Source organism: Caenorhabditis remanei, chromosome III, assembly GCF_010183535.1.
Source record: "Caenorhabditis remanei strain PX506 chromosome III, whole genome shotgun sequence".
Classification (NCBI taxonomy): domain Eukaryota; kingdom Metazoa; phylum Nematoda; class Chromadorea; order Rhabditida; family Rhabditidae; genus Caenorhabditis; species Caenorhabditis remanei.
The window spans coordinates 8,254,676-8,273,338 of record NC_071330.1 but is presented as its reverse complement, the minus strand read 5'-3'; the positions used below and the strand labels follow the sequence as shown (position 1 = coordinate 8,273,338).

The following is an 18,663-nucleotide window of genomic DNA, read 5'->3' as shown; positions in this document are numbered from 1 at the left end:
TCTGGTTACCAGTATTGGATTTGTGCACAATTGAATGTGACATTACATCACAATACTGCGTCGAAAATGAGGAATTAACACAGCAGTGCAAAACATGTAAATGAGAAAGTTGCAATGTTTCATTTCAATTACGTGTCTTTTTCAGTACCCGACGACTGTCAAGCTCTTCTTCGGAAATCTATTAAGCAGATTCAACGACACATACGATCACAAAAACCGGTTTATCTTTGACCTGCTGTGTTAACATATTCCAGCTGTATATTCTGACGTATACATGAAGAATTCAACTTTTCAATATTCCAGATAGCCAATAAAGTACTGTTTACCTTTTTGCTCATTAATCTGAACTGTCCTTTTCCACGAGTGGCAGTTTCCATTCGATTCAAAATTTCCTTTGTAAAAACCACAACAATGGATTTAACCTCCCCTCCAAACTCGAAATATTGAGTGACAATACTCAAGATTCTATCGAATACTTTTGTTTCATTGCTAGAGAGTGCCCATGGTTCGAGAACTTCTGGAAAGTTGAGAATAGCAGTCAAAATAAACAAATGATCCTATGTCTTACTTTGATACATCTTTTCGAAGGTTGATGATTCAACAGATACTTTGATAAGTAGAGGAAGGAAAACTTGAAGAGTTGCATAATCACATCGCTGAAAACCTTCTGTTCGATAAATACATAGAAAACACTTACCTTCAAAGCTGCAAGGAGTTTCGGATACTGATCATCCGAAAACTGACAAGATCCGTCTTTCTTGACAAATTTGGCGTATTTGGCAACTGTAGCAGAATGAGAAGTACGGAGACAAAGTGCCAGATAAATATTCTCAGGGGTGAATTGTGAACTCAGCCCTTCCAAATACATTTCAACAGCTGGAGCAACGCTCTGTAATTAAGAAAACAATCTTGTTTTAAATAAATTTGATGTTTTCTACCTTTTGGAAAATGCTGTCTTTTACTTTTTCAGATAAAGAACAGATAAGACTGATTTGCGAAAATGCCAAACTTGGTGCAACATCACGAATTTTTTTCGAATGTTCAATAACACTAGTGACTTCAGTCTCTTTGAGCTTTCTGGATTGACAATAAGCAACGAGAATCAAATAGTGTCCAATAGCGTGACCACTTGCAACTGTCTGAAATTTATTTGATGGTAATATATCTCCTTTTGAGTATTTTATTAAATCAACTCTAACCTTTTCTGCCAGATCCATTTTCTTGTTAGCCACGGACAATACTCTATTGAGATCCCAAAGCTTTCCAGCTTCTGATGTGAGGATAGTACCCAAAGCAGTTGTATATCCTAAGCGGACGGCTGCACGTGCTGAAGAACAACCAGAAATAAGCCGTTCAATAACATAATTGTTAATTTCTTCGTTAGAGAGTTCCTGAAGTGAGAGAAGTGTTTAAAACAGATCTATCTAATTCTGAAAGCAAATTACCTCTTGTTTGGCAACTAATTCTCTCACGGCTCCTTTTCTAATAGTTGGTTCAAGCTCAGCAAGCTTTGAAATGATGTCGAGTAAGTCGCTTGGTGGCCTCATTCCTGAAATGATGGAACTTATCATGGAACAGGAGAACCAGAATAATTTTTGTTACAATTTTTACAAATTATAAATAGCAAAACGAGTGGGAAATTATTGAAAAGTGTATTTTGAGGTGAAAATAAGATAATTAAAATGTTGCTGTGTGCGTAATTTGAAATGCATAATGTGTCAATACAACATATCTGACGCGCAAATAAAAGCGGTGGGATTTTCAAAATAGTTTCTCTCTTGAATTTCTTAACCGAAATTTCAGCTGAAAGATGTTCGAAAATACGAAACGCGCATTAGAAGAATTTCAGACAAAAATTGAATGCAATAAATGGTGAGCAGAAAAATTTTGAGAACTGTCAATACAGGATTGTATTTCAGTAGAACGACAAAAAAGGATTTGCAATACCTTGGAACTTCTTGCAAACATGCATTTTGCTGGTATGATAGTTTTTCGAAAAGTATAAATAGTTTATGAATTCATTTTAGGGATTGCATCAGCGACTTCAGTCAAAAAATTCCGGGTAGACGTTCATCCGTAGCTCGTCATCAATGCCCCACTTGTGCATTTCCACTGGACACCACAAAAATTATCGGCGCCCACATGCTGAATACATGCTATGAAAGTCTTTCGGACCTTCGAAATCTTTTAGACAAGGTTCGGCGAACGTTTGTTCCCATTTATTGTATTTCCATTTCCATCCAGGCTACGACATCGCAGATGACTCAAGTCGATATTGCATGTACGCAGAACATTTTTGATAAAGATGCACACCAAGTGAGTGGAAATCAAGGAGCAATCGACAGATTCCTAGAAACACAAACCCATATGCCAGACGAACTAGGACAATTGAACGATGAAGAATCAACAATCGTGCCAAAAGTGGAGAATAGGTTTGAGAAAATACTGCAATTCCGTACAATTATAGCTTACTCACAAGACCTATTTTCAGAGAAAACTCACACTCACCGGAACTGGACATTTTCCATGATTACAGTGCAGACGTGAAATCAGCGTATGTTGCAATGCTACTATGAGCGACATATTATATTGAGTTATTTCAGTCGTTCCTCGGTGAAACGATCTTCAACGTCAACTGAGCATGAGAGAAAACCGAAACGATCATCCGTACTGAAGACAGTAAAAAATGAGCCAGCTGAACCCAATTTGTTCGCCTCACAAATTCCACAGAGAACGCATGAAAACGATCTCCTCACTCCGTTCCTTGAGGTGTGGTGGTTTCTCGATGATCCTAATACACAAATTGGTTTACAGCGTCGTTCTACCGCTCCTTACTCATCTGGCGTTGGAAAGTACGCTCAGTCATTTGGGAGTTCGAAAAAGGATGTAAGTCACTGTCTTGCAGTTGAAATTAAATCACAAGGGCAATCTGTTTTGATGATCGAAATTGTCTTCTTCAGAAAAATTGTTTCAGGAAAATGATCCCTTCACTACAACAATCGTACTCCCAAAACGTCAAGCATCACTGGAACAACTCTCAATCAAGACGCCCAAAGTGGAACCAGTAGAGGTAATGTAGACATTTGTGCCAACATGTTAACAGCTAATTTACCCGTTTTTAGGAACCTGAAGAGCAACCTTCTATTTCAAAACGTAGTCGAAAAGTTTCAGTTAAGATGGAGAACATTGAGCGCAGGTCGCAGTCACCTATGAGTTTCGGAGAAAAGTCAATGAGTCTCAAACCAGAACAGGTAGTTTCCTTTCTTCAACGCTGAATTTGTGACAACTCACAGCAAATAAGGGGCTCAAAACCAGACGATTCTACCCAGTTGTTATCCCAGTTTATAATACTTACAGCGTCGAAGTTCGTTCGGGACGCGTCGTGGAGAACTCGTTATTATTAATTCAATTCAAAATAATCGTATTCCTCAACTCCAAGCTGCCGTGGACGCTGGAACATGTGTCAATGAAAAAGATAACAAAGGAAAAACTCCATTGTATTTGGCTGTTGAATATAACTCTTTGGAAGCAGCTAAGATTCTTGTGGAGGCCGGAGCTGTCATTAATGCTTCTTGTGAGGGAACTTCAAGTCAGAGAAAGCTGAAAACAAAACTACTTTCAGGCGGTTCTACTCTCGAGACAACATTGCACGAAGCTGTTCGTCGCAGCAATCTGCCCATGATTGAGTATCTTCTATCAAAGGGCGCCAGTATGAAAATTCGTAACAGTGTTGGAAAAACAGCTGAAGACTTGGCGAAAAACGATCCGAAAGCAAAAAAAATAATAGAGAAATTCAAGACTGAACAAAGAGCATTACAACCTGGTAAAGGAAAATTGATCCATTTCAGCTTGAAACTTAATTTTTCAGTTATCCTACCTCCTAAGTCTCGAATTTATTTTGTGCAACTCATAGATGAAAAGATGCTGAGCGATTCGGAAAAACGAAAACTACCTGGAAAGATTAATGTGAGATTTCCTCTGTTCTTCAGATTTATTTTAAAATTATCTTTTCAGCTGATCGGTTCAGACATGAATACACAAACTCATGTTGTGGTTGCAGTTGATCCGAAAACTCGTGTACTGAATATAAACAAGGACCATATTGGAGAAGTACTCAGGGCAATTGTAAAGTAAGTCATTCAGTAAAACAGGTCTTTGTGTAGTTGCGGGACAGTAACTTCTCGCATGTTAAATATACATGCATCAGAGTTGTCCGGATTCCGAAATTCCGGAATTCCGGGTTTTTTCGGCATTCCGGATTCTGAATTCCGGTTTTTTGAGTTTAATTTTTCCGGAATCCAGAAGTTGAAATTTTAAAAATTTCCTTGAGTTTAAAAGACAACTATAATACTTTTTTTTCGGTTTTAATCATCAAAAGTAGTTTTACATTTTATTTATCATTGAAAACACTCGAAAAATGACTTAGCCTTGCAAATTTATTGAATCATTCCGGATTCCGGAATTCGAAAATTTGATTTCAATTCCGAATTCCGTATTCCGGAAAATGTAAAATCTCCTTCCGGTTCCGGATTCCGGATCCCGGAAATCGAAAAATGCCATTCCGTACGACTCTGACATGCATGTATAAAATCTTCATTTCAAAAAAAAAACTAGGAAAGTTATTTAACTTCCGGGGACGCAGATTCCTGTAGCGCATTCTTGTCCAATAGGGCACGGAGGAACACAGATTTCGTCGTAGTTTCTATCAGTGACAACGACGCGGCCACTCGGATGGTTCGAGGTGAGACAGTCCCCATAGACACACAGTTTGTTTTGAGTACATTCCGAATCAACACGGCATTCATTTCCTCCCATGACGATGCCAATGACGAAGAAAATAAGGACTAACTGAAAATATGGATCAAAACTCAATGGAATAACGCAAAACAGCAAGAAACTCACCAAGAAAAGCTTCATTACGTGATATTTAGACTCACGAGTGTACAATTGGAACCGCGAGAGCTCTTTTATAGGGGTTGCATTTTTCTGTATGGGAACGCTATACGTTTCACAGATTTCTCTTTGGGAACCAAGTGAATGGGAAATAATATTTTCGTACAGTGCTGAGAACATATACTGTTTATTGCAGACCCGGAATGATTGTGAGTCATGATTGGCTGAAAGCATGCATAACAGATTCATCGAAAGTGGACGATGATTATTCGTATTTGGTGAGGAAAGTCCGTTGGATGGAAAGTCAAATATTTGAGAACACGATTGAAATATGGAAAAAGACGATCACTAAAATGGTAATGATTGTATCTTGGAACCTATTCCGATAGATTATCTGCAGAAAGTTTTGAATATAATGTTTTCTTTCTGTCTATTACTACATAACTTTTTTTTTTCAGCAACCGGGATTGTTCGCCGGATGCAAGTTCTACATTCCGAAGCCTAAATACAATTTCCTTGGTAAAATTCGTTCAATTTTCGAATAACCTGTCAACTACTTTCAGATCGACCAACTCTCATCGAAATAGTTCGTTCTGGCGGTGGCCAAGCATCGGCTCGTGACACGTTGCTCAATGAAAAGGATCCAGCGCCCTACCATAATTCAAGACTCAAACCAAACTTCGTGATATACAGTTTGACACACGACGTGAGTTATCAGATTGTTCATGTATTCACATTTTTATAGAACAAGATTTTTGTTCTCAGACCCAATAATTGTACTTTAGATTGGCGAGAAATTCCGCGATTGTGCCAAATACAATCTGGTCAGTGAGCAGTGGTTTATAGAAGCGATTCTCTCTTGTTCCATTAGTACTCCACCACATTGATTCACTTTTTGTACATTTTCATCTCGTCACAATTATTTTTTCTGTATGTGGAAGAATTATTGGAATAATTTCTTCAGGTTTTATAATATCTTTGTCCTTTTCTTTCCTCCTCGCTCCCTATGTTTAAATTATACGTTTTATTTTTTCCCATAAATCCGTCCATCCCCGAGAAGTGTATTATTTGATTCACCATGGCGACTCGTCACATGGTGAAGCAAAAAGAACATATTTTATGGCAGCTCTCAACAACTTGACAACAATTTATGGCAACGAATTCATGTGACGCGCTTCAGGACTACGGTAGTTTTTGTTCACGAGATGTTGGAAATTTTCAGCTCAATTTTCACCTCGATTTTCGAAATTAATAGGAAATCATCAAAATTAATAATTATGTGATACTCTTTGGCATTGCCAAGGATCAATGTTTCAACTGAGAAGGCATTTTTTAAGCATCGTAACACAAAAATCTCATGTTATACAAAAAACCGTATATCAGGAAAGGTCTAATAATAGAAGAGTCTTGCTACAACTTCTTAATTTATTATGAAATGTCTGTCTGTCACCTTTAAATCCGACGTCACCATTTTTCCGAACCAATCGCCACCTTTTCCACAGTAGTCTTTTCTTTCAAATCCCACCTCCTTGCTCTGTTTCAAACCACGCCCATTTTATTCAGCTAGCTCAAAAGAAAATAGAAAGAACTTCATAGGAGGCTTTCTGTCGAACGATGCCTGCTATTCTGTCTAGATTGATTTCGGCTAGTGAAGAAAAAGAAGCGACGAAAAAAGAAGATTCGGAAACTGATGGATCGTCCGAAGAGATTCCACATGTAACTCGCCGTGAATCTCGTCGCCAGACTGTAATCATTCCAGTGAATACTAACAATGCAAGAAGAGAATCAGTAAGTTTACCCAATTCTTAGGCAATTAATTTTTCTTATTCACAGAGTCTTCCAATCGACGACTCAATTCTTGAAATTCTCCATGAAGAATACAAGAGTGTATCAGCTGTTCTCTGTATCTCACACATCTATATCTTCCTTGCTGGAACTATCTTCTTTTTCCTTCTTTCTCTTTTTCAAATCGGAATTCAATGCCTGTTCTTCTCCAGATTTCTTCTCAAGAATCCATTCACTCGGAAGATTCTTTTTCTTTTGTCGGTAAGTAGATCGAATTTTTCGAACTGTTTAATTAATTTCCTTTTCAGATGACATTCATGACCGTCGGTATCATTTCCATGGGCTTCCTCAAAACTACCTCCCAGGTGGATTCGTCGATCGGATACCAAATACTCGTCTACTTTTTCTACATCTGTGCATTCATTGGATTTGTTTTCAGTGAGTTCGGAATGCATTTTTGTTTTAGAAGAATTGTTTCATGAAAGAGGAATTAATCTTAACTAAAACTTGTGTACATCTGTATTAGATATGCATCTTTCCATTGTTGTGGCCCGAGCAGGGCCTTGTCAGCAAAATCAGAGCCCGGTAAATCAGGGCAAATAATAATTTCGAAAGTCAAATTTTTTGAATTTTTTTGAATTTTTTCACGAAAAAGTCAAATTTTCGACTATCATTCAGAAATTCTGAAAAATAGTCAAAAATGGTCACATTTTCGATGAAAAATTGAAAAAATTTCGAAAAAAAAATTGGAGAAAAAGGTCATTTTTTGAAGCCGGGCCTTCGGGCCGGGCAGGGCCTTGACAACTATGCATCTTTCTAAATAAATTGAACATCCCAACCATTCTCCATATTCCCAATTTCTCCAATTATGTCATAAACGTATGCTCCATAATTCTTCATTTTGATCAATCTGAGATTCCCTTTTTCTCGACAAAACTAATAAATCAAACAATAGTCAAAGATGTGAAAAATGATACGTGTATATTGCATCCAGACTCATGGAAGAGCACAATTTGAATGATTGACGCCCTGTGCAATGAACAAAAAAGAAGACCAACTAATCTTCTATTTTTAATTGAAGTATTCGAAATTGGGGAAAAAGAAGACATGAGACATCTGTCAAACATTTTCAATATTTTTGGATTTTTGTTCTAGGAAAAGAGAAGAAATCTAGTAAATATTGGCAGGACAGAACGTTCAAAAAAGGTGGATGAACTACTTTTCTTATATTGTAGAATTATGAAAAAATGTGCGAAGTTGTCTTCGAACTAATATATAATCGAAACTTTCAGCTAACATGTACAACGTCAGTATGGTTTTCGTGTTTGGTCGGGACGTGAAGTGGCTGTTGCACAATGAGCATGAAGACGAAAACGAGGAAGACATCTCCAGATAATTTTCTGTTTCTACGTACATTTGGACACCTAATTAATTATTGTCAAACTGAGAAATAAATGGATTCAACTGTTTTCAGTCTTTAAAATTTTGAAAAAGAAATTCAGGAAAATATACAAACAACTCAAAATTGCTTTTTTATTTATAGCCTAACTGCTGTATTCAGGTTACTGTAATATTTATTCTTGTTTTTGTCCTGGATCGACGCCTGGAAAATTTAAATAATTAAATTTCGCGCTTTTTCGAAAATTTCGAAAGCGAAACCCGCTTTATTGACACGTGTTAGAGATAAGAGTCGCAGACACTCTGCTCCACTTTCTCGTTTGACTGTTCGAAAAACTACAACTTCCAGATATAGTCTCTCGCCAAAATGTCATTTCTTCGGAGTGTCGGAGATTATTTCAATGAAATTGAGAAGTAAGTTGATTTATAAGCATTTTCCTTACCAAGTTATCACTTCTATAGTTTGAACTATGGCCAAAACTGGAAGAATGGCGAGAAAATGTCAAAATTGCTATCTCTCGAAGATGAACACTCAAAGCATTCTTTCCTACAGGTAAGCAAGTTAAGTTGCTAGAACTTAATCAAATAAAATAACTTTTAGGTGAATGATTATGGAGAAAAAAACAGACGCTGTCGAGTAGCGGAAGATGAAGCTCTTGATGAGATTGTCTGCTTGCACCTTCATGTTCTCTACAATGTTCATGAAGCAAAAGATTTGATCACAGCTCAATCGACACAGATACGTGTAAGTTCCTGTAGAAGATGCCTATAATCGAAAACCTACAAAAAATTGAGTCCGTTTTTGATTACTTTTCGAAGCAATCGTCTTTTCAGATCATTCAAGTGTTCAACAAAGAAATACTGCAAAAAAGAAGAGATGAAAACTGGTTTCTGCCCATTTTCTATCGTCTGTGTACCGACCTAAGGTGGCTCAGTAAAGAAGCACAATCATGTGCTTCTGGAGATGACGAAGGAGAATCAAATGCTGATTCCTACTTCGAGAGTGCAGCCAAAGCAATCACCGAGTGCTATAGAACATGTGTCTCGGATGTGTAAGTTCATTTCACTACCACCTTTTTTACTGAGCAGACCCACTTCAGACACGCCGAAGAAGGAAGAACGAAAAAAGTAGCTATGTTGAATATGACAAATCAACTTTTCCAAATCTATTTCCAGGTAACCTTACGATCCGAGCATCCGGGTATTTGACACTTTCTTTTCCAGATAAACAAGTTGAATCTGTTAAAACCGTTGATTCGTGCTATAGATAACTGTGGACCACTCTATAGCAAATTTTTGATGGCTGACAAGGTCGCCTACAATTACTTCTTGGGAAGAAAAGCATTGTTTGATGGAGAGCTGAGTCTGGGTACGACATTTGAAGTTATTTTCTATTATTCCTAATAAATTCATAATTACATAACCAAACTATCGTTTACAGCTGAAAAATCTTTGATGTATGCATTCCGCAACTGTCCAGCTGAATGTATGTCAAACAAGAAGAAAATTTTAATATACTTGATTCCTGTGAAAATGTTCCTCGGACATATGCCAACTGCTTCGCTTCTTCATGAATATCGGCTCGATGAATTTCAAGAGGTTGTAGCAGCTGTCAAAGGTAATTCAAAATAAGCAAATTGTGTCACTACGTGTTCTAATGCATTCATTTCAGATGGAGATGTTGGTCGAGTCGACGCTGCACTTACCAAAAATGAACCATTTTTCATCAAATGTGGAATTTTCCTGGTCCTCGAAAAGTTACGGACAATTACTTCTCGAACTTTGTTCAAAAAAGTGTTAGTATGATTTATTCCAAGTGTCTTGTTTTTCATGCCCTTTTTTAGAAGCCAAATAATCGGAACAACTCAAATTCCACTCGAAGCATTCCTAACCGGTCTACGCTTGGTTGGAGTCACTGATGTTAATATGGATGAATTGGAATGCATAATTGCAAATCTTATTGCAGAGGTAACCTTCGGCAACGTTTCATATGAGTTCATGAAATCACTTGAATGCTTTATGAACTTTAAACAAAAGGATGACTCCTCAAGATCTGGCAAATCCACTCAGATCATTAATCCACTTGATCATTCTTTTTTGTTTGCAGAAAAAAATCAAGGGATATTTGGCTCATCAACAACAAAAACTGGTAATCTCGAAGACGAATGCATTCCCAACTCTCTCTTCCGTCACCTCAAGCTGATTCTTTATAATATTAATTATTGTTTTAAATATACACAATTGTTTACTTTTCTTGCAGACTTCAAAAATAAACTTGTTTAAATTTCACCAAAGTTATCAAAATGAATAACTCGTTTAAAACATCTCAATCAACAACCTTTCGCATTTTTCAACAGTCCGATCAAAAGTGAATGCGCCTTTAATCCTACTGTACTCACTGAACATAATTTACTTCGCGGTTTCGTGTTCGATTTATTTCTTTTGGTGCGTCCAAATCTCAATAGGGCTGAATAAACTGAATTAGGTAGTTTGACTATCGTTCAATATTGTTATTCGAATAACAGAAATTTGAGTTTTTTTTTCTCTTTTTATCTATAATTTGCAGGTGGCATCGGTGGTTTCAAAAATGACTCAACGACGAAGAGGGCTCTCTTTTTTCGATGCGCGTACGTTTTTTTTTTCATTGACTAGAAACAACAGATTTGTAATCTTAAAAAGCTGTTATTATTTTCTGATTGTCTATTAGCCAAACACTGCTTCCCAACGTTTTGGAAATTCTGCTCTACACTGAAATTCTGAATCTCCATTTCCTGTTTATAATCGGAATTTGTGAAATATCGGATATCAAAAAGAGAGACTGAATAAAAACGAGCAGATTCTTTGTTCAAAATAATTGCTATTTTTATGGAGAATTGAGAAAGGACATAAAACAAGCATATTGATCCTTGTGAAACCTCAACAAAATCTTATTATTGTCTAAACGAGTATGCTCGAACGATAATGATACTAGGAGAACTAGTAGTAGCTCAGAATTTTTTCTAATTATAATTTTGGAACCACTAGAGCACAGAAACAAGACAATTATCCGGTTCCTAATGAATATTTAACGTGGAAAATAAGGGGAAAGACGCTTTTCCGTTTTTTTTGAAATTCTGACACGTGAGAAAATGTTCCATTTCTAAATAGCAGTTTTCTTAAAAATTGTTCTACTAGTCTCGATGGATATACATATAAGTAAACCTTATTCACATTGAATGTTTCGAATAATCTACTTGAATAGGAATGAAGTCTTTAAAGAAGCCATAAAGTATTTCTCTAAAAGGGGAATACATTTTCTTTTCCAAGAATCTATCTTAACACATTTACATCATAAATATTCATAGTAAGGAGACTTTCGTCTTATTCCTCTATCATCTAATTCGAATTACTTCCAGTGACTATTTTCTCACGTTTTCTTGTGTTTTTCAGTTAATTTTTTCCACGTTTTCTATCCATCAAATGACCTGAAAAGTGACCTCCTACTCAATATTAGCACAAATATTTATGACATGTAATGTTTATACATTTCATGACTACGCATTTCAAACACCTTGGCAAACATTTCTAACTTACCGAGAGCTCCATATTTAGAAAATGGAACTTCGTTTTCACAATATGCAATTTTTTTGCCTGATGAATTTTTCTAAATTTCAGAAGCAAGCAACGTGAAAAAGATTGCAGTGATGGCGAGCACGGTGGCTTTCGAATTCAATAAAGCAACTCTGAAACTAAGGTAATTCCGATCTGTTTATTGAATGAATCTGTTTTTTTTTCAGGAGAAGTCTCCACATGTCACCAAGGAATTCTCCTGAAGTTCAACGGAAATCAACAGCTGGTGGAGATACAGAAATTGAATCACCGGGAAGCACTCAAAGGTAAAAAAGGTAGCTACTAACACTAAGTTTTGAATTCAATAATATTATATTTTTCTAAAATTAAAATACTTTCCAAGCAGAAATTTAAGTAACAGCGAAAAAAAATTTCAGTACATCTAGAAAAAGCTCAAAGCGAAATCGTCAACTATGTGCGGAGCTCTCTTCATTTGCCCTCTATCCACTTTTCGGAGCCCTATCTCCATCTCATTTTTCATCTCCAAACCTTCTTTTCCAAAATGAGAAAAAACAACCGAAAGAAGTTGTTGAATTCCTGCAATTATCGGATACGGACATGTATCAAATCATGTGCTTTTTGAATCGTGAGTCCTCATTATTACCACAATTACGCAGAATGTATTTTCAGCCAGATCGCTGTTGAATCTGTCACAAACATGCGGCCGACTACGGCAGCTATGTTTGTCTCATGAAGAAAATACTGAAAAAAGAGATGTAACTTCACATGAAATATTTATTTCTTTCAATCAAATACGACGTAAAACTGAGGTTCGGCTTCTGAAAAGGGAGCGAACACGTACAGATCCTCAATTCACTGGCAACACTATTCGAGAACTTCTAGCACCTTTTTCGCGAGCATTAACAAGGGTATGAAGATAAAAGCTGTAAAAATTCAAATTTCAATATATTCAGATCACATTTGAAACAACTGTATTTGTAACAGATTGGCTGGACGAGATTCTTGAATTACACCAACAGAATCGACTGATACCATTGAGTCTCGTTTTCACTGGAGGTGCACTCACAAAAGGAAATCAATTGACAGGAGCAGACTTACGTTCAATTACTGAAACTGAATTTGTTGACTTTGTTGCAAAGCTTCAGCCTCATCTGCAGGAAGTTCAGTTGAGTACTTCAAGGTACTTTTTAAAAGTTCTATTTAAAATGTTTATTTATTTATATACCAGAATGTTCAAAATGAACACGGATCCGCCTCGTCTTCTTGCCATGATTACAATGCTCTCAAGCTTCGGAATTGTCTATGAACGACCGCCATTACGTTTTTACTACGAAGAGATTTCTGATGCTATCACAGTTCGCCTATATACATCATTATAATTTTATTCACAATTTTTCAGTTTTGGAAATCCGATTCTCTCTCCAGAAGTTGTGACGTTTACATGCGTCGACCACACGATGTCTCGATTGATATGTGGATTAATTTGAGTGGTTCAATAGATGAAAGTCGTATTGATCCTTATACAGATGAAATTCTCGTTTCAAAAATAACAATCAAACACTCTTTTCTTGTACATATCGACTTAGTCTTTCATTTTCATTGATTTCATTATATTGTCATTTCGATCCATCACTTTCTTGTACCATATTGATACTCGGTTTGATTTGTAAAAATACAAAATATTGCATTCAATTAATGAACGTTTTATGTACCTTTATTCACGCATTTATTAGTTGTGGAGAAGAAATGATATTCATTTCTAGTTTCAATTCGAGATAATTGGTTGCTTGTTTTCAAGAGTACAATGTATACAGATGGGGGTGATTATTCCGGAGAAACAGATGATGATGGGAGTACGATAAGAGATATGACTGAAAGTTCCAGAGAAAGTTTATTCTCATTATTTAGATGATTCAAGATAAAAACTTTCAGATTTGAGACAAAATGTGAATGTAGTTGTTTGTCTTTCATCTGCTGTCACTTTACTTATTTTCAATTTTATTGGTGCATTTATCTTCGTTTTGGCTGAAAAAGAGATGAATGAGACACCAGATGTAGTGGAGGATGATGCAGTTTCAAAATGTCTCAAAATATTTCCAATTGACAAGAAAATCACGATAGAAATGAAGAGAAAAGCGGAAAAATGTATTAGAAACGAATCAGAATCAGTTATCGACGAATTCGGGAAAGCATTCTACTTTTCATGGACTCTTTATTCGACTGTTGGATACGGAAATTTGGTTTGTTCTCGGTTTTTCTATTAACTAGAGGCAAAAAGTGGTTTCAATTCTTGAAACATTTGTGTAAACTTATGAGTCAGGCGACAACTGAAAATTGAAGTATTAGTATACGGTAATCTTTCGTATTTCCAGTATCCGCACTCATCGATTGGTCGATTCATGACTGCTTTCTATTCACTTTTGATAATTCCAGTTTATATTGCATTCAAATTTGAATTTGGAACATTTCTAGTACATGTTTGGATAACTGCAGTGAAACATACAGAAAATTACTTTAAAATGTTATTCAACAGGTTCGGAATTTTGAAATCAATCGGAGAATTACTCATTGCTTTTCAGAGTTATGAATCGTGTTTTTGTTCGTGTGCCCATCGATCAAGAGAACTTAAAATCACTCCATCATCGAGATCGCTTCATATTCTTTTCATCAATAGTTCTCTGTTTGATTTGTCTCATTTCGAGTAGTATTCTCTTCTCGATTTGTGAAAATATCTCATTTTCAAGTTCAATTTATTTCGGAATCATCTCAATGTCACTCATTGGATTGGGGGATATTGTTCCGACAAACCTCATCTGGTTCATTGCATATTGCTTTTTCTTTCTGATTACTGATATTCTATCCAATCATTTTTTCTATTTCTGCCAAGTTAGTTTTCATTTTGTCTTCTCATTCTGTCATTCAACAAATTATTTCAGGCTCGAATTCGATTTTTCTTCCACTATTTCGCTCGAAGACTTCTACTCAAAGATAGAAGAAATTTGAAGTCTGAATCTACAGTATCCATAAAAAATGTACCTGTTATCAATAGTCAATGTATGCCTAGTCGTGAGTTTTTTCCCGAATATTCGGAAAGTGAAGTGCATTGGGATATTGTTTCAGTTGCAATGGACTGTGAAAGAAATGAATTAGACAAAGACGAAAAACTGATCTCGTCTCTATCATCGTCAGTGAATGATTTGTTTCAATAAACTGTTGATTTGAAATTCTATTTACCATGGTTAAAGTTATTCTGAACATCGGGAAGATCAAGGATTGAGTCCCTTCTCAGCTCTTTTTCTTTCCGAAAAGTTGTTTTCGATGAGAATTTCTCCTCGTCATCAATTAAATTCTTCATACTTTTCCTCATGTTTCATACTCATTTGTATTGCAAAAAGAGATCAAAAAAGTCAGAAGTCATATTTTTGCATGTAAATTCATGGAATTTCAACGAAAAGTTGTTTTGCAAGTTTGAAATTCTATTCAACGTTTCGAACTTTTCAACTTTTGATGAAGAATCAATTCATTTTGAAATTACTTCAGTTAATAAAATTGAATTCAAGTACGTCGACAAAATGTGAGTATTTCAGAACCTTAATAATCATCAGATATTTTGAATTTCAGTTTTTGAAAGATTTGAAAAAGAATCGATTGAAGTGAGCAATGTACGAAGATTTCATTATTTTCATTTTCATTACAACCTTTTTTACTATTCATCTTTTGACTGGATGCAAGAAAAAGACTGTGAGAATAAAGAAAAAAAAAGTTCGAACTTTACGGATTTCAGAAAAACAATACAGTGAAATCAATGGCAAGTGATAAGTCAAAACAGAAACCAGTTGTTCATACTCCTCCGACTAATTCTGGTCCATCTGGAGGAGAATTGGAAAAGAAAAAGGCACCGAAAGGTAATAAATAGAAAAACGGGATGTAGAATACTGTAATATTATTTACAGCTAATGAACCTCAAATGGCAGCAAGAGACGCCAATGATAATGAGACAATTAATGATGCAAAATCAGATTGGGGAGAGCTCCCGGCTTGAGAAAAATGACAGAATAAGTTTGAACGAAGTCTTTTGAATAAATATATTTTGGATTTTCCATCCCCGTTTACACTTCTTTTTTTTCGAATCTTTCACGGATTGCATGATATTTCTGATGTGAGTTTGGAGTTTCAGTCAGTTCTCATTATCTCTTTTTTTCGAAAAAGAGTTCGAATAGTTGTCAAACTCTTTGTCTCATGTACAAACACAAAAATTTGTATTCTTTCTATTCTTCTTTTTCATCCGAAGAAGCTTCGACTCAAGCACTCAGTGTCCCATTTTCCTAATTCTAATTCGATCATCAACCTTCTCGAGTATTAGTAGGACATGTGCTTTTCTTTTTTATTATTGAAAAAAAAGAGAATATTCTATCGGAAGAAAGCTGTGCTGTAGGCGTTCTTTTGCAAAAACAGCGCGACGGAAACGTGATTTTCAGTTCATTTTCTGCAGATGTCGTCATTTATAATTTCTGGAAGTTTGAAAGGTGAAAACAACGGAAATATCTCTTCCTACTTTAAAACTGGTGATCTGATGAAAATTGTATCAACCAAATCAAAACTAAGATAATTTCAGGAATTCAATTCTGAAGTTTGGTGCAATATTATAGTCATAGAAATTTTTTCACTCTTCATAAAATACTTTAGAGTGTTATATTCAGATTTGTTATATTCAGACACTTTCCTCAATTCAAGCAGATTCCGAATTGCGTGTCCGGTTTCAATCTGATTCAAGGGTTACGGTATCTCAACTGCAAAGGGTTAATGTCATAACTTCCTCGAATCCCTCTCGATGCAGATCTGAATCAAAGAAACTGAAGCAAGTGGAACTCATAAAATTAGTCATGGATCCATTTGTTTTCCCATTTCAAAAATGGGAAATCACCTGTTTTGTTCTCGAAAAACCAAGAAAAATTCATGACTTCCTGCTTCCTTTTCAGTTGAAAACGACAATTAAGAGAGATTTTGAAACTGGCGAGATGATATAACAGACACACACACAAAAAAAAAGAATAACGACAAAACAAGAACTTTTTTCACGAGAACACATGTTTCATATCGAAAAAAGTTTTGTAACACACACATAAACAATGACAGGATGTTATAATGAAATCGTCGGCGAGATGGAGATTTGAGAGGAATGAATAAGAGATCGAGAACGTCTAACAGGAATAAAAATCAAGGAAAAGAGAGAAAATAGAGAAAATAGAAGACGATGAGCAGAGCAGAATGAATGTCAGAGCAAATGAGAGCAGCAATCAAAACCAATCGATAATCGTTATGGGAACCAAAGAAGTAACACCTCATCGACGTCCAGCTCCAGACAATTTGTTGAGGTTCATGCTCAGAAGACCATTGATGAGCTCGGCGTTTGAACTGAAAACGGATTAATTCCATTTCGAGAACTGGACAATAATTCTAATTCTTGTATAATTCTGATTCTTGTGTAATTCTAATTCTTGTATAATTCTAATTCTTGTTTAATAACACTGTTTCTCCTCCTCACATCACTATTATTTTTTCTTAAACTAACCGTTTTCCGACAGCCGAAAGCTTGCCCAAATCCATTCCGATGAGTCCGTTGATGAGTTCGGCGTTGCTACGCTTCACGAATTGAACGTCGTCGTACATATGAAAGTTATCTTTTTAGAAAAAGGATTCAAAAATCATCCATAAACTCTCTGATATAAATCAGTTTGATGATGCTATTCTATTTGCTATGTTACAAATTGAATTTGAAAATAGAATTTGGTCGAAAAAGGATTCTCGACGGATGTTCCACTACTACGTTTTCTAGTATTGTCTTGTCCTGAAAACGTGAAAAAGTGGAATTATACTATAGAAAAAACAAAAAAGTTCACTTTTTAACGATTCGAACCCGCATTTTCAGATTCTATTTCCTTGTTTTTTCATACTGAAACTGCACTTTCGACCATTGAGTTGTGATCTTTACGAGAAAAAAACACAAGAAAAAACAAGAAATCAAATAGAAAACCACCCACGATTCGGATTCCGGAAACTCGTCAGTTTCCGTCAAAATGGGAGCTTCTAATCAAAGAGTTTTCGTTGATTTTTTTGTGAATTTCACACTTGGAAAATCATGTTTATCGATGGAAAGAAAATGAGTGAATTCTCGAATCATTCCTTTTGTTTCTTTGTTGAATTAAAATGAGCATTGAATACCATATTATAATAGGAAAAGTGAAATTGAAGTTAAGAAATATTGAAGGAGACTATGAACGAATGACTTTTTTGTGGGCAACTAGGATTGCTTATTCTGAGAAAAAAGGAAAAAACAAAGAAGAAAGAGAAGAAGAGGAAACCAACCTGTGGAGTTCTGTACAGAAGTGGAGTTGCAGTTGAAACTGCACAGAAAACAGCCAAAAGGGCAATCATTGAAACGATGAATCTGTTCATGATGAAGTAAGAAGAAGGAAGAGGAAGAGCTGAAAAAGCTTTTCACTTGGCTGTGAGGCACAAGTCGAATCGAATGAATGAGCACAAGAGCTCTTCGTCCGTTTCCACGAGTTGGCTCCGCCCACATTCTTCTTGTCGACCCGACGGGACACGCCTACTTTCAAAACGCCCCGGAATTCGGGAGACGAGAGAGATATATTAAGATGGAGAATTAGAGAGAAAAAGGAATGAAAGTTTGAAATTCTGAATCATCCAACGTCATGGACGTGGTGAGAACGGCTTAATTAAGAAGTGTAGAAAAAGAAGGTTTGGATGGAAAAAGTAGGAAAAGTAAGACAAAGTGGATGAATAGACGACGTCACATGCACAATACAGAATGGAGTAAAAAACGGAAAAGTTGAAGAATCAATAGAGGAATTAATTAAAGGAAGGGCCAAGTTTTCAAATTTTCATTTTTAAGATATATTCTACAGTTGAACTAGTTCATATCCGAAGAATTTCCTCCATAAAATTACTTTGGCCTAGTGTTCAGACTAACCACAAGAATAATTCTGATTCCCT

At 35.9% G+C, this 18,663-nt stretch overlaps 6 protein-coding genes across 6 annotated transcripts; 5 read left to right on the top strand and 1 right to left on the bottom strand.

The window, feature by feature from the left end:
- Positions 1–1,810: 1,810 nt before the first annotated feature.
- Positions 1,811–5,780, top strand: GCK72_009961 (uncharacterized protein; the record flags this gene model as incomplete). The annotated part of the gene is made up of 16 exons (XM_053727620.1): positions 1,811–1,872; positions 1,920–1,979; positions 2,028–2,196; positions 2,245–2,432; positions 2,492–2,554; positions 2,604–2,769; positions 2,815–2,886; positions 2,975–3,070; positions 3,123–3,251; positions 3,358–3,823; positions 3,869–3,966; positions 4,015–4,130; positions 5,090–5,249; positions 5,352–5,412; positions 5,457–5,599; positions 5,679–5,780. The coding sequence occupies 16 exons, from the start codon at positions 1,811–1,813 to the stop codon at positions 5,778–5,780; spliced, it is 2,151 nt and encodes a 716-aa protein (XP_053587197.1).
- Positions 4,624–4,917, bottom strand: GCK72_009962 (uncharacterized protein; the record flags this gene model as incomplete). The annotated part of the gene is made up of 2 exons (XM_053727621.1): positions 4,624–4,848; positions 4,903–4,917. The coding sequence occupies 2 exons, from the start codon at positions 4,915–4,917 to the stop codon at positions 4,624–4,626; spliced, it is 240 nt and encodes a 79-aa protein (XP_053587198.1).
- A 727-nt stretch (positions 5,781–6,507) lies between the features above and the next one.
- On the top strand, positions 6,508–8,074 carry GCK72_009960 (uncharacterized protein; the record flags this gene model as incomplete). The annotated part of the gene is made up of 4 exons (XM_003106051.2): positions 6,508–6,681; positions 6,727–6,939; positions 6,987–7,116; positions 7,971–8,074. The coding sequence occupies 4 exons, from the start codon at positions 6,508–6,510 to the stop codon at positions 8,072–8,074; spliced, it is 621 nt and encodes a 206-aa protein (XP_003106099.2).
- A 369-nt stretch (positions 8,075–8,443) lies between these two features.
- Positions 8,444–10,279, top strand: GCK72_009959 (uncharacterized protein; the record flags this gene model as incomplete). Its single annotated transcript, XM_003105968.2, has 10 exons — positions 8,444–8,490; positions 8,539–8,629; positions 8,678–8,821; positions 8,911–9,128; positions 9,177–9,252; positions 9,301–9,445; positions 9,518–9,694; positions 9,749–9,872; positions 9,921–10,044; positions 10,184–10,279. The coding sequence occupies 10 exons, from the start codon at positions 8,444–8,446 to the stop codon at positions 10,277–10,279; spliced, it is 1,242 nt and encodes a 413-aa protein (XP_003106016.2).
- Positions 10,280–11,759: 1,480 nt separating this feature from the next.
- Positions 11,760–13,025, top strand: GCK72_009958 (uncharacterized protein; the record flags this gene model as incomplete). Its single annotated transcript, XM_053727619.1, has 6 exons — positions 11,760–11,809; positions 11,853–11,951; positions 12,063–12,271; positions 12,316–12,554; positions 12,600–12,826; positions 12,875–13,025. The coding sequence occupies 6 exons, from the start codon at positions 11,760–11,762 to the stop codon at positions 13,023–13,025; spliced, it is 975 nt and encodes a 324-aa protein (XP_053587196.1).
- A 62-nt stretch (positions 13,026–13,087) lies between these two features.
- Positions 13,088–15,688, top strand: GCK72_009957 (uncharacterized protein; the record flags this gene model as incomplete). Its single annotated transcript, XM_053727618.1, has 8 exons — positions 13,088–13,136; positions 13,579–13,886; positions 14,019–14,179; positions 14,226–14,532; positions 14,583–14,712; positions 14,767–14,834; positions 15,431–15,551; positions 15,600–15,688. The coding sequence occupies 8 exons, from the start codon at positions 13,088–13,090 to the stop codon at positions 15,686–15,688; spliced, it is 1,233 nt and encodes a 410-aa protein (XP_053587195.1).
- Positions 15,689–18,663: the final 2,975 nt, after the last annotated feature.